Source organism: Leucoraja erinacea, chromosome 11, assembly GCF_028641065.1.
Source record: "Leucoraja erinacea ecotype New England chromosome 11, Leri_hhj_1, whole genome shotgun sequence".
Taxonomy (NCBI): domain Eukaryota; kingdom Metazoa; phylum Chordata; class Chondrichthyes; order Rajiformes; family Rajidae; genus Leucoraja; species Leucoraja erinaceus.
The window spans coordinates 38,484,792-38,500,806 of record NC_073387.1 but is presented as its reverse complement, the minus strand read 5'-3'; the positions used below and the strand labels follow the sequence as shown (position 1 = coordinate 38,500,806).

General features: G+C 43.0%; 1 protein-coding gene across 1 annotated transcript in view; it reads right to left on the bottom strand.

Moving 5' to 3' along the window:
• The window catches only part of cdhr2 (cadherin related family member 2), an 84,873-nt gene that overhangs the window by 28,232 nt on the left and 40,626 nt on the right, over window positions 1-16,015 (bottom strand). Inside the window, exons 15-16 of the mRNA XM_055643065.1 lie at window positions 5,372-5,441; window positions 3,368-3,988 (exon numbers count right to left, since the gene is read on the bottom strand). Coding sequence (XP_055499040.1) covers window positions 3,368-3,988; window positions 5,372-5,441 — 691 coding nt within the window. The remainder of the gene's footprint in view (window positions 1-3,367; window positions 3,989-5,371; window positions 5,442-16,015) is intronic.

Below are 16,015 nucleotides of genomic sequence, written 5' to 3'. Positions count from 1 at the left end.
CTTTCTTGTGCCATAAAATGGTTTAAATGAAAACTGAAAATTGTTGGTTTTACTTGCTGGCTTGCTGTCTATGAGAATTGTTCAACGCAAATGTTCAGCCAGCTTCAACCAACTATTGATAGACTTCAGACTCTCCGAACAATCAATGACAGAAGAATCCAAGTCACAAAACTGATTATTCTGGTCAGGTTTGCACAAATTCAACAACTTTTTCTTGCATCATCATTATCCACACAATATATCCCTTATTTAATTTGTCAATCCATGCATTTTCCTTCCATTTCTCTTCCTTAGTTGTAAATCTATAAATGCCTATTGAACCAGTCCCTTTATTAAATCTTTGGTCTCCAGCACACAAAATTGATCTAAGCCATGTTGATGCCTGCGGTGCAGGCTCGAAGGGCCATATGGCCTCCTCCTGCACCAGTTTTCTATGTTCTGCATATCAATAACCTTCACATTTTATACTCCATCTATTACCAATGCACAGCCATTTTTTCCTATACAAATCTCTTATAAAATACTATAACACAGTTTATTAAAAATTGGACACCACGACAAGTTTACTTTCTTATCCAACTTTTAATCAACTTTAAGAAAGCTATTAAGTTCATGATCCTGTTTTTTAAATTATACTCACATTTCAAAATAGAAATTGTACTGCTGGAATCTCTAAAGCCCAGACATTCTCTCAATACTTGGTGTTGGATCAGAACTTATGTAACGTTAGCTTCTGACCAGACAACCCAGTCAGTTGGGCTTTTAATGCAGAATAGAGTCAACACAATCATTCTCAATGTCCATTGAAAATGTCCATTGCAGATCATAGACTCTTTCAACACAGAACCAGGCCATTTGGGCCGCCAAATCTGCATCTGCCAAACATTCATTTGCAGCAATCCTACATTAATATTTCTTTTTATCTCTCCAAATTTCCATTGATTCTCCCAGATTCACGATTCACCTGCACATTCGAAGCAATTTCTAGTGACCAATTAACCTATTCATTTGCATATCTTTGAGATGTGGGAGAAAACAAGTAAACCCAGAGGAAACCGATACCATCACAAGAAGAACAGTCAAACTCAACACAGATAACATCGGAGATCAGGATTGAGCCCAGGTCATTAGATTTTGAGGGAGCAGTTCTCCTAGTGGTGCCAGTCTGCTGCCTGATACTATGATCTTAATTGTGCTCGGAGACTTTGAGTCCAAGACTGAGTGGGGCAGAGCCTGGAACAATTCCAACATTAAAAAACGGCGAGGTCATCACAGACGCCACAGTGAAACCACTGGGTTTGGACCTCCATCGCAAGCAATGGCTAACCCTGAACAGAATCCGCACCCTCCATGAAAGAACAGCCCATCACCTGCATAAGTGGGGGATGAAAGACAGCCCTGCTTGCAACTGCAGACATCCAGACCAGACCATCACACACATCGTGAATGACTGCCCACTGAGGCTTTTCCGTGGTGGCATCAAAGCCATCCACCCAGTAACTGATGTTGTCCTGGCCTGGATGTCTACCCTTGACCTACAACTTTAGGCTGTGCACACCATACGTAAGAAGAAGAATTATGCTATTGTTACAATAATCAACATTATAGCAAAATCATAAGATTATCCTACTGGATGGAGAATTTACAGCTTCATCAGTAATGCAAGAAAGGGATTTGAGGGTTAATATTACACTTTATCATGAGTTCAGTTGCATCAAAGCAGGAACAAAGAATAAATCATTGTGCATAACTATAGTTTAGTTTAGTTCAGTTTAGTTTCGAGATACAGCACGGAAACAAGCTCTTCAGCCCACCGTCCACACCCACCAGCGATCCCCATACACTAGCTCTATCTTACACACTGTGACCATGTACAATTTTGCCGAAACCAATTTGCCTACAAACCTGTACATCTTTAGAGTGTGAGAAGAAACTGAATCACCTAAAGAAAACCCATGTGGATACAGGGAGAACGCACAAACTCTGCACAAACAGTACCTGTGGTCAGGATCAAACCTGGGTCTCTGATGCTGGAAGGCAGCGACTCTACCGCTGAGCCACCATACCACCCAGTGGGTACCCGAACGTGGCATCGAAGGACGAGAAGCCAAAGCAAAAAAGTTGAATCCAAGTAATTGAATGGAAACTACGCCGAAAAGCCAAATAACCGAAAGCGTACGATGCCGAAAAGCCAAATAACCGAAAGGGTGCCACTCCAAAAAGCCAACTTACTAAACGGACACAACGCAGAAAAGCCAAATAACCGAACGGATGCAATGCCAAAAAGCCAATAAAACGAATGGGCGGGACGCCTAAAAGCCAACTAACCGAACGGGCGGGACTCCTAAAAGCGAACTCACCGAGCGGACGCAATGCCAAAAAGCCAAATAACAACCATGATGTCGCGGGTGGCGGGAATTGTCAGCGATTGGTCCCGCAGCTACACTGTAACGGGCTGTGGGTCGGCAGCGCACACACATACGTGGATGAAAGCCCGGCAATGTCCCCGTCAACTGCAACAAAGTTGGGGACAGACTGGTCCCTCCGCCCACCTAAAGTCACTGACCGTGATGCACTGCCACCGGACCCCGACCCCCACCCCAGGGTGATTCACCCACTCCCTGCCCCCCCCCCCCCCCCCCCCCCACACGACTCCCGGACCCTGACCCACATACGGGATGATTGGGTGATTCAACCCCCGACACCAGGTGATTTACACCACTACCCCCCCCCCCCCCCCCCCCAGCCGCAGGGACAGGCGGCCCATGGGGTAGTCAAGGAGAGGGCTTGGAAGGAGCGCATCCCTTGGGACAGCTCTGACCCCGGGGGGGAGAGAGTGTGGCCTGTCCCGGGGGGACAGTGGGGGCTGTCCCAAGGGATGCGCTCCTTCGGCCGCTTACACCTTGGTGCTCAGGTTCAGAGTGCCCAATCACCCTCCAGCCCCGGGCGGTCTTGGGTGGAGAAAATGACCCCCACCCTCCCGTCTCCCCCGGCTAGTGATGTGATGGACGTGGGGGTCTGGACCAATCGCTGACAAGTCTCGCTCCCCGGCGACATCATGTCCGTTATTTGGTTTTTCAGCATTGCGTCCGTTCGGTGAGTTGGCTTTTTGACGATGCGCACTTTCGGTGATTTGGTACACTTTCGGTTATTTGGCTTTTTGGCGTCGTTTCTGTTCAGTTATTTGGCTTCCACTTCTTCGCTTCGGCTTCTCGTCCTTTGACGCCACGTCTGCACATGGCCCAGTGTAATTGTTCCTTCTCTTTGAGAACAAATTGACATAAAGAACACCTTCTGAAAACTAAGAAGGGTGTAGTAACCATGTTAATACAACAAAATAACAATACAGCATAGAAGACAAGCTTACCATCAGTATATTGATTATTCTTTTCAGTGTAAAGGTCAATAACACGAATTGTAATGAGCACTTCATCATATTCCTCGTAATCAATAACTGAAGATTTGTTGACATAGAGTGAGCCATTGTTATAGAGCCCAAACCAATACTGGCATGGCGGATCGGGTAACTTATCAGCGATATTGCGTTTCTTACAGCCCACTGAAACCACTCGATAAATCAGTGAGTGATTGGTATCAACATCACTGGCAGTAATGTCTCTCACTATTCCAACCATGGTATAATTTTCCATGACATCCAGGTCCCTCATTGAAATTTGATCTAGCACAGGAGGTTCATCATTCATATCCAATACAGTCACATGGACATTTGTATAGGCTGATTTGGGTGGGACTCCCAAATCCGAGGCAATGATCCCTAAAATGTAAATTTTCGGTCCTTTGTCGTAGTCCAGTGCAAATGTTGGATCAACGGTAATATTTCCAGCGTATTGTTTAGGGTCAGTATTATTGATTAAGATCGTTCTTATTAAGAAGGCTCCTCTGCTGCCGTTTTCAATTTGGTATATCACCCGGTTGTTGATTTCTGTAGCATCATTGTCCCTGGCTCTAACCAGTGCCACAAAGGCTCCTGTGTACGTGGCAACAATAAACAAGGAGAGTGAGCATATGTTCTTAGATTAGATGATAACATTTAAACATTCATCAAACAACAAAATAAATAAGTCAGATATTATTGCCATGAACTTGTTCAGTTGTACAAAATGTGAAGGGAAACCTGAGATAGTTCCTTTGGAAACTGCAGCTATTAAATCTTCAACAAAGTGAGGGCAGCATAATGTGGAAACAAAGAACTGCAGACACTGGTTTATACCAAAGATAGACACAGTGCTGGAGTAACTCAGTAGGCCTGGCAGCATCTCTGGAGAAAAAGGATAGGCGATGTTTCAAGTCAGGACTCTTCTTCTGAAATGTTACTTATGCTTTTTCTCCAGCGATGCTGCCTGACCCGCTGAGTTACTCCAGCACTTTACGTCCATCAAGAGCAGCATAATGGTCTTTGTTAAATGTTTTGTGTTTGGAACTGAGCAAAAGTGGTGTTTTCATCAGTTTTGGTGACCAAGGGTTGGCCAATGACATATATCCAATTATAAAATTATAAAACAAAATGAAAATATTATTTTTAATAAATTCTAACAATGTTGATGGAATAGATGGTATATAAGAGGGTGATTATAAACCTCACTGCCTGTTATAAACTAAATTGCAGGGCAGCTAAAATAAACCACCAGGTGTGGTTACACCATCCCACTGGATCCAATTAATCAGCTTTTAAGAATAAAGTGTTAATTAAAATTAAAAGACCTCTGCATTAACTCAGCAAAGCTAATATAATCGGGACTCTCTTGTTATCTTAATTAGAGGTCTCCCTGAGGAAGCTTCCAGACGGTACAAAGGATAATAGAGGCATAGATATCTATGGCACAGGGTGGCACAGTGGCAGAGCGGTAGAGATGCTGCCTTACAGCGCGAGACCCAGGTTCGACCCTGACTACGGAGTTTGTACTTTCTCCCTGTGGCCACATGGGTTTTCTCCCGGTGTTCTGTGTGATATGCAGAGATGCACAGGTTTGGAGCTTAATTGGCTTCTGTAAATTGTTATTAGTGCATAGGATAGAACTGGTGTACGAGTGATTGCAGGTAGGTAGGTTGAAGGATCTGTTTCTGACACAAAACGTCACCCATTCCTTCTCTCCAGTGGGCGAGTGACAATGTGGGTAATTCACCACCGCCAGGAAATTCTGGGCCAATATTCTACCATTCAAATGGTGGAAGTAGTGATGAGTATTGGTTACGTTCAAATCATATTGTGTTATTCGATCTATTACATAGATTATCTAATATAAGAGATGGAACAAGAATGGGAGAAAAGAGACTCAAAAGGAACAATGAAATACAAAGGAAATGAGTAATGAAGGTAGATGCTCTTCATCAGAAGGGAGTTGAAGCTTACCTAATGTGTTCTCCATTACAGAGGCATAGTAGACAGACTTAGCAAATACAGGTGAATTGTCATTTATATCCTGTATTCAAGAAAATAAATAATAATTTAAACATATGTTTAATAACACATTTATAACTGAAGAAACATTTCTTCATCTTAGAGAAAATGAAGAACAATTTTGAGTCAACAAAGCCAACCATATCCTAACTCCCTGCCCCTTTTCCTAACCTTCATAGACTTTTTCAAATGCAGCTGACAATGTATAATCCAAAATTGTTCTTTTCTTATTGAAAATAAAGGTGACTTCCTAGGTATTTCTAGAATAAATTTTGTTTGTCAATCTATGAGATTTTTCACTAGCGTAGTTCACAATCTCAAATGAGATGGTTGGAGGAACAAATTTTAGAAAAATGAAGGTAAAATATAGCAGTAACAATAAAGGACTTCTATTGCCCTAGTACAGGGACCTAGCAATATCAGCTGTACACTCTAGGCCATGTAGATTCATAAACAATGACCTAGAAGAGGTGGAAATAGCATAAGGGGCAAGAAGGGTGAAGAAGTCTAAAAATGTATCCGAGAACTTTCTTAATCTGGGTCACTGAGGAAGGAAGCAACATTGAAGTTCAGCGCAAAAAACTGGAGTAACTCAGCGCGTCAGGCAGCATCTCAGGAGAAAAGGAACAGATGACGTTTTGGGTTGAGACTGAGAGTCAGGGGGAAGGGAAACGAGAGATATGGAAGATATAGGACAAATGAATGAAAGATATGCTTAAAAGCAATGATAATCAAAGAAAGCTGGAGCCCACAATGGTCCTTTGTTGGCTGTGAGCAATGTGATAATGAGATAAAGAGTTATACAGACAGTGAAACAGGATGGCAGTGCAACTAGTACGATGACTAGGGTGGGAGTGGGACGGAGAGAGAGGGTGCAAGGGTTAATTGAAGTTAGAGAAATCAAAATTCATACCGTTGGGCTGTAAGCTGCCCAAGTGAAATAGGAAGTGCTATTGTTCCAATGTTGGAGTAAGACAGGAATGGCACCATATGCCTCTCTGGGAAACCATCTTTGCAAGTATAATTAAGTTTAAAGGCGTGACAGAAAGATATAAAGAAAAAGATACCCAATTTCAGAGAGCCAATTTCAGTAATTGAAGAAGGGACCAAGTATGTGCAAACAAATAATTCAGATCAGCCAGGAGAGGGTGAATAACCAGTAGCTAGCCTTCAAATTAGAAAAGGTGCAGGCTCATTCCAAGAAGGAAAAGTGGGGCTTCTAACATTGAAATTCAACGAATAACATAGAAAATTAAGGGAAATACAGAACAAAGAAAGGACATGAGAGAAAATTAGGACAAAATTGAAAAGAGATATAAGATAGACAAAGCAAGTGTGTAAGGAACAGGCAACATAGAAGGGATACCAAGAGTCTTCAATACAGAAGGCAATTTATACGGGGGTTACATGCTTCAATAACAGGCTGTTATTCTTAACGTATAACTTAAACATATACATGAGTACGCTGTCAGTAGTAAATTTAAGCTCGTTATTCCAAAAACATAAGTGCAAAAATCAAACTTTGGTGTTAAAGGAATATGTGCAATATTTTTTAAATGCATAAATTAAAATGCGCATAAAACGTGAGGTGCCTGTATATGAAATGGGCAATTATATGAATGGCAGATGTAATTAGAAGTATAAAAGATAATACTTTATGGAGCCAAAAGGCATGATTATGGTTGTGAATTAATTATGTTTATATGTCTTGACAAAAAGTAAGAGTGAATTGATGGTACTTTGATGATTATCCAGCAGCCAGAAGAGTTTTATAAGACCCGGGCCTTTTCCAGTGCAGAACCAACGTGGGAACAGAATAAGAAAGCAGACAAACTTGCAAGAAAACCAAGTAGAGCAACGAATTTCTTGGAAAATTGGCTGCTAATGCACCTGGCCCTTTTAGTACTCAGCTCCTACCCAGATTAAAAGATAAAATTATAGGATGAGATCGTCAACATCTCCCTTGTAGCAAAGGAAGAAGGGTCTAACGGAGCTGATAATGCAAAAGCTGTGGTTTGTGGCGCTCCCAGCCATGGGCGGCGCTGACTTCAACATCGCGGAGCCCTGGGATCCCTTCGCCGAGGGCCGCCAGTGTGAATCTCCACCCAGCTCGGCCTGTGGACTTCGGGAGCCGCGGTCTCCAGTAAAAAGTGGCCGATTCGAAGTCCAAGCCGCTGAGGGTGTTCTTCCGTTCCGACATCGGAGTTCCATCATCCCGGCGAGAGGGCCTGAACATCGGGCCACCTTTGCGGCGACTGCGGGGGGCTCGGGAGGCCCCGACCATGGGTGAACAGCAAAGAACATCAAAGAGGAGGATGACAACTTTGGTGCCTTCCCTCACAGTGGGAAACTTTGATTCCGCTGTGTGGGGATATTTATGTTAAAGACTATCGTGTTCTGTCTTTTTTTTTAAATTCGTATGGCTGTATGGTGACCCCAAATTTCACTATACCAATTGTGCATGTGACAATAAATGTCACTTGAATCTTGAATCTTGGAAAATAAAAGAGAAGCTCGTCTTTTAAGGAATTATCAAACTTCCCACCATTTACTCCATCTACACTTCACACTATCTTGGGAAAGCAGCCAACATAATCAAGTACAATTTTGATCAAAGACGTATGGGTTTTGTAAGTTAATTAGCTTGGTATAAAAGTAAAATTGTCCCTAGAGTGTGTAGGATAGTGTTAATGTGAGGGGATCGTTGGACAGTGCAGACTCGATGGGCTGAAGTACCTGTTTCCGTGCTGTACCTCCAAACTAAATTAAATTAAATCTAGACATTCCTTCTTATTCACACACCCATCAGGCAGAAAATACAAAAGCTTGAACGCATGTATAACCAGAGTTTGAATGCCGGGGCAGTTCTGTTTATGGATTTTGGGGAGAAGACAGCCAGACTCAGACTAGTACAACCAAACTCAGGAACAGCATCTTCCCCTCTGTTATCAGACTATTAGTTTAAAGATACAGCATGGTAGCAGATCCTTCAGTTCAGCGAGTCCACACATCCATCGGCCACCAGTTCAAATAACTCAATTTTATCCCATTGAACTACACCAAGTGATAACCTGAGGGTGAAATCCCATGAGAGTGGTTTTTACAGAGGTAAAGGATTATGTCACATCATTATTATGCGCCGTCTACCAGTACCTGCAACATGAATGCCAGTACTGACAATCTAACCTATCCCATGTAGAATGAAACTTTTTGTTTTACATCCCCTGCTATTGTACAACAGAAACATGTTTTGTTTTTTAGTTTAGAGATACAGGTCCTTCAGCCCACCGAGTCTGCACTGACCAATGATCTCCGCACACTAACACTATCCTACACACACGTGGGACATTTACAACTTTACCAAGCCAATTAGCCTACAAACCTGTACATTTTTTAAGTGTGGGAGGACACCGGAGCTCCAGGAGAAAACCAACGCAGATCTCCGACAGTAACCCTATCTCTGTGCCACCGTGTATATTGATTGTATACAAATTATTGTATAACAAATAAATAGGACCCTGATAGGGTTAATATAAGCACAGGGCCTGGTTTGGTCGTGGCATGCTGCTATACAAGAAGGATTTAAGGAGATGATGGAGAAGTTAATTCTGTCATAAACATTATTATACTTGGGCTCAAAGGAACCAAGAATTACAGAGAGGATTCGAAAAGATTGGTGATGATTCATCCTGGTGGGATGTTGGTAAGAATGTTAAAGTCCACCCACGTATTAGAACCATCTCCCATACTTGGTTATTGTTCACTGGATAATTGTGCTGTATCTTCTGGTGCTGTTTTGTCATTCTAGTCAAAGGCATTGAAAACTAATTGGGACATTGAACAAAGCCTGATAGGCTGAAGAGAAGCAGGGAACGTGTCCGTGACTCAGGTGAATTGAAATTCACGCCTACTTGATGTGATTAGTGAACAGTGAGGCCCCATTCCGCACTGAGACCCCAACTGCACATTACAATCTTTTTCAAAGAATGACTGAATTCTGTAGGTTATACCAGTTCCAAAATAGCTGTTTTAGCAAGGACAGTGAATCTATGACACTTTACAAAGACTGTCCTTGTCCAGCAATGACTAAGCCCAAGATGTCTTGAAAGTAAACTTTCAGCTTAACCCAACCCTGGTACCTTCCAATACAATACAATTTATTTGTTATCATTTGAACCTCTTGAGGTTCAAACGAAATTTGGTTTCTGTAGTCATACACACAAGAAAAAGAGCCAAGACACAACACAATTTACACAAACATCCATCACAGTGAATCTCCTCACTATGATGGAAGGCAAAGTCTTATCTCTCCCCTCCTCCTGATGTCAGAGTCAAAGCCCCCAGTGGGCGATGGTAAGTGTCCCGCGGCCATTAAAGCCGCGCCGGGCGATGCAAGGCCGCGCTCCGGATCTTGGTGTTGGAGCCCCCGGCTGGCGCTAGCAAGTCCCTCGGCCGTTAAAGCCGCGCCGGGCGATGTAAGGCCCTGCTCCAGGTACTTTTCAACCCCGCAACTCGGGCGGGAAAACTCGCCATTGCGGAAGCCCCGAAAAGCTGTCTCCCACCAGGGACCCACAGGCTCATATAGGCTCATGTCCCTCTTCAGCCAGTCCATGGCTATATTTAAGAGGGTTTATGTGGCCCTTGTGGCCAAGGGGATCGAGGGTATGGAGAGAAGGCAGGTACGGGATATGAGTTGGGGCTGCATGATCATATTAAATGGCGGCAGGCTCGAAGGGCCGAATGGCCTACTCCTGCACCTAATTTCCGTTTCTATGTTTCTTCCCCACGGTCCATCAGACTTGCGGTTGGCGCCTCCGAATCTCCAGGATCGGGCTGCAGCAGCGCGCCACCACCGCTCTTCCCCTCCGAACTCGGCCAGCTCCGCGATGGTGGGTAAGTCCGCAGGCTCCGCGACTGGAGCCCCAGGTCGTTCCGGTTGGAGGCCGCTCCACGGTGCTAGGCCCCAACGACAACGGAGACCCGACAAAGAAAAGGTTGGGTTCTCCGTACAAGGAAAAGATTTAAAAGTTTCCCCCACCACTCCCCGCCTCCCACACACATACTCAGTTAAAAAAAAAAACCCACTATAACTACATTTAAACGAGACAAAACATTAAAAAAAAGAAAAAAGACAAGAGCCACTTCTGAATCAGCAATCTCTCGATTTGCCTCATAACTTCGCTCATGAGGGGCGTCACGGTAGTACAGCGGTAGAGTTGCTGCCAGATCCTGACTACGGGTGCTGACTGTACGGATTTCAACATTCTCCTCGGGACCTGCATGGATTTTCTCTGGGTGATTCGGTTTCCTCCCACACTCCAAAGATGTACAGATTTGTAGGCTAATTGGCTTGGTAAAATTGTCAATTTCCACGCTGTATCTCTGAACTAAACTGAACAATTGGAAGCTGGATAGTTTTATCAGCCACACTTCTGATATCTATGGACTGCAGCATATTAATTGACCAAACCAATCATCTGTGATTTGCATGTATAACACTTAATGATGATGTGTAATGAATTGGAACAGAGAATCATAGTAAAGCTGTGTTAAAGTCCACTGTGTCTGCCTGTTTATTCTAAAAGCATCTAAATGTTACAAAAGCAAGAGGTGGAGGCTAACATTGCAGTAAATAAGGAGGAAGTGGTGATATTGGAAAGGATAAAAATAGATAAAGAGAAAGTGTTAAGTATTTTGGCATATTTCAAAGTTAAGAAACTGCTAGGTCTTGGAATTCTTCTACGGTTGTTGAAAGAAGCCAGGGCAGATGTACGCTGTTGCTGAAATCTTGACTGTTATGTTCAGTGCTACTCAGATATGGGAGAGCAGGATAGCAAAGATTGCACACTTATTAAAATAAAAGAAATGAGAAAACCCAATAATGTTGTATATGTGGGCTTACATAGGGCAGTTGTTTAGTAAAATGTAACACGTTTGGAAAATTGAAATATCCACTAGCACTAAGTGATGAAAGCATATTGTGAATTGATGTTTTTCAACTGGATAGAAAAGTACTGTGTGACACCCATGTGATCTGTATTGGGTCCACTCCTTTCCAATTACACAATAATGACCTAGATTTGTGTTTCAGAAACATAATTGTTAACAAAACAAAACTCTGCTTTGTCATACATAGTGGGAGATTTTAGTGGACAAGGATATATTGACCATATGTCGTCAAGTCAACTTTATTTGTCACATGCACATAGTGAAATGAAATGAAAATGTGCAGTGAAATGAAAGTGGCAATGCTTGCAGATTGTGCGAAAATAACAGAACAACAGAACAGAATAGAACAGAACCAGTATTTACATTTTAGAATTTTCTTCAATTTTAAAAAGACACAACACAACAGTAAATTAGTCCCTGGTGAGATAAGAGTTTACAGTCCTGATGGCCTGTGGGAAGAAACTCCGTCTTATCCTCTCTGTTTTCACATTGTGACAGCGGAGGCGCTTGCCTGACAGTAGCAGCTGGAACAGTTCGTTGCTGGGGTGGTAGGGGTCCCTCATTATGTTGCTGGCTCTGGATCTGCACCTCCTGGTGTATTGTTCCTGCAGGGGGGCGAGTGTAGTTCCCATAGTGCGTTCGGCCAAACGCACTACTCTCTGCAGAACCTTCCTGTCCTGGGCAGAGCTGTTCCCAAACCAGATTGAGATGTTGCCGGACAAGATGCTTTCTACAGCCCCAGAGTAGAAGCACTGAAGGATCCTCAGAGAGACTCTGAATTTCCTCAGCTGCCTGAGGAGGTAAGCGCTGCCTTGCCTTACTCACCAATGCGGCAGTTTGTGTTGTCCATGTCAGGTCCTCTGTGATGTGGACCCCAGGTATTTAAAGCTGCTCACCCTATCCACAGTAGTCCCATTTATCTCCAGTGGCATATACATCCTCGGATGTTGTGCCCTTCTCAAGTCCACAATCAGCTCCTCAGTTTTGGTGACATTCAAGAGGAGGCTGCTGTCCTGACACCAGAGTGCCAGGTCAACCACCTTATCCCGGTAGGCCTTCTCATCATTATCAGAAATCAGGCCCACCACCACAGTGTCATCAGCAAACTTGATGGTGGAGTTGGAGCTGAACCTGGCCACACAGTCAGGTGTGTAGGTATGTTACAATACTTACCTTCAGCAGCGCTGCAGTTCTGCCACTGGCCGTGTGCGCGATTTTGGCGCGTTTGAGGGGGGTACGGGGTTAAAACGTGGTTTTCTCCTACCTTGTCCTGGATTATATTTTGTCGGAGTGCAAGCTTTTGCTGAAGAATTGTTCCGACGGCCGTTCTGTGTCTTTTTTTTTTAATCGCCTGACAATTTCAGTTCCCAAAGTGGAGTAATTTTAAAATCAGCTTCTAAAGCCGTAAACGCCGACAACGGGGACAGATTTCATGTAGGTGACAGGTAAAAGACGTTTATTTTTATGTATAAAAGTGTTTCTTAAGATGCCTTTAGTTCACATTTTAAGTTGCGAAACGGTGATTTAGTCCCCATACGAACCGGCAGTATTTTTCATGTTGGTATGGGGGTCTAAATCACTGCAAACCGCCACGTTCCAAATGATCGCGTTCCAGAAAACCCCACTCGCAAGTTGATTTAAATGGCAATTAATTTGCAGGTATTAAACATTAAATTCCTTCCATTTGGCCTATAAATCCATAACAATGAGATTTTTTAATTATGTTATATTGTGAATTCTTGTATGAGTGTTATTTGGACACAGGCTATTTAAAAATGTTAATCTATTCTTAAGAAATTGATAGATGTTTAAATCCAGTAATTGAGTTTTGTAATTAGCTACAATTAGGTAACTAACTAATTATATGCTTTAATTTCAAGTCATCTAAGTAAGATTGTTTCATATTTGTTTAAGAATGCTTCAAACTATAATAACTGAAAATTTATTTCAGTTCTCTTAATTTTTAAGAAAGTTATAGGCTTTTGACTGTCCTCGATCACAGCTTTTGTGTTCAGCCAATGGAAAAGCAATAGGGAACAAGATGCTAATTTCCGAGTATGAAAATGGCCATAACTTTTTTAATACTGAAGATATGAAAGTGAATTAGGTGTCAAATTAAACTTCTTTTTATACTTTATCTGATGGGATAAATTACAGACTTGATTTTTTAAATCTCAAAATTTTGTAACATTGCTAATGTGTGTACAGGGAGTACAGTAGGGGGCTAAGGACATAACCCTAGGGGGACCGTGTGTTCAAGGTGAGGGGGTTGGAGGTATGTCTCCAAATCTTAACCATCTGGGGCTTGGTGGTGAGAGAGTCCAGGACCCAGGCACACAGCGGAATGCTCAGCCCCAGTTCCAGCAAATGGTATGCAAACTGCAGCGGATCCATAGTATGAGGGAGGAATGCGCAGTTGTGGTTCTTGATTAGCCTGTCGAAGCATTTCATGACTACCGAGGTGAGGGCTACTGGTCGGTAGTCATTCAAGCAAGCTGGAGAGGCATTCTTTGGCACTGGTACAATGGTGGATCTTTTGAAGCAGGCAGGGACCACGGACTTGGCCAGGGAGAGGTTGGATATTGTGGTGAATCAAGCTGAGTAGCACAAGACTTTAATAATTGCACAGATATACCATCTGGGCCTACAGCTTTCCTCGTGTTCACCTGCGTCAGAGCCCTCCTCACGTCATGCTTGGTCTCCGAGAATGTGTGCACTTTCCCAGCGGTGGACCTCCCTCCAGCCTCGCTTGCAAGCGCGCTGGCGGTGTTGTTGTTAGCCGGTGAGCTAGGGGTGATGTTGCCAGTCTCGAATCGTGCGTAAAAAGAATTCAGGTCATCAGCTGGCGGGGTGCCTGCACCCCCGGTTGAGGGGGTCTGGCAGATGGCGGGAACAATTTTGTTATCAATAAATAGAAGTAATGCATTTTGGAAGAAACATCGCAAACAGATCCTGGAGCTGAGGGCTGTTTGGTTTGTGTGGGAAGGAACTGCAGATTCTAGTTTAAACCGAAGATATACACAAAATGCTGGAGTAACTCAGCAGGACATGCGGCGCTGAGTTCTGGAGAGAAGGAATGGGTGACGTTTTGGGTTGAGACCCTTCTTCAGACTGAGAGTCAGGGGAGGGGGAGATACAGAGATTAGAAAGTGTAAGGTGTGAGAATGAGACATCAAAGAGGGTGGAAATTAAGGAAAATGTAGAATAGATCACTGTTAGCGAGGAGAAGATAATTGTTGGCTAGGAAAAGCCGTCAGGATACCTTCTCCTAGCTAACAATGATCTATTCTACATTTTCCATGATCTCCACCCCTTTTGATGTTTCGTTCACACCTTCCATTTCCTTATCTCTATCTTCCTCTCCCCGACTCTCAGTCTGAAGAAGGGCCTCGACCCAAAACGTCACCCATTCCTTCTCTCCAGAGAAACAAAAACCAAAATGTCTTTCTACGCCTTCCCAATGAGTTAAATTGGTGGGCAATACTGCGATCACATTTTAGCAATGATTGGAGAGAATGCACCATGATATACCAAGAATTAGGGACTTAATTACATGAAGGCATTGGAGTGTAGTTATTCTCCTTCAAAGAAAGAGTTTTCATCCAATCTTAAAATTATGAATTCTTTTGTAGAACAATTAGGAAAAAAAAATGCTTCCTGTGACAAATGGGTTGGCAGCTTGTGATTCAAAGTAACAAACAATGAAGCGAGAAGGAAATTTCTTTGCACAGATGGTTACAGTATTAACATGTGAAACAGACTACCGGAAAAGGTGGTGGAAGAAGCTTCTGTTAGAATGTTCAAATGGCATTTGCTTTTGAAGTTCATATTAAGTTCATAGGTTTATAAGTTCTAGGAGTAGAATTATGCCATTTGGCCCATCAAGTCTATTCTGTCATTCAATCACAGCTGATCTATCTTTCTCTCTCAACCCAATTCTCCTGCCCTCTCCAGACACCCTTACTAATCAAGAATCTGTCAATCTCTGCCTTAAAAATACCCATTGATGGCCTCCACAGCCATCTGTGCCAAAGAATTCAACAGATTCACTACCCTCTGACTAATTCCTCCTCCTCTCCTTTCCAAAGGTATTTCCTTTTATTTTGAAGCTATGGCCTCTGGCCCTGGACTTCCCCACTAGTGGAAACATCCTCTCCACATTCACTCTATCCAGGCCTTTCACTATTTGGTAAGTTTCAATGAGGTCCCTCCTCATTTCTCCAGCGAGTACATCATCATACGTTAACCCAATAATTCCTGGGATCATTCTCGTAAACATCCTCTGGACCCTCTCCAACGCCAGCACATCCTTTCTCAGACGTGGGGCCCAAAATCGCATACAATACTCCAAATGCTGTTTGACCAGTGCCTTATAAAGCCTCAGTATTACATCCCTGTTTTTATATTCTAGTCCTCTCGAAATAAATGCAAGCAAATGAAGATTACTAATTTACATTGTTAATACTGGAAAGGCTGAGGTATGGGACTAAATTACACAGCACTTTCAAATTGAAGTAATGGGAAGTTTAGGCAGAATGACTGCCTTCAATGTTACAAGTGGCTGTGGTATCTCCAGGATAGGTTATTTTCATTTCATGTTGCAAAATGCAGTAATGATGTGAAATACCATTTCAATTTGTCACATTG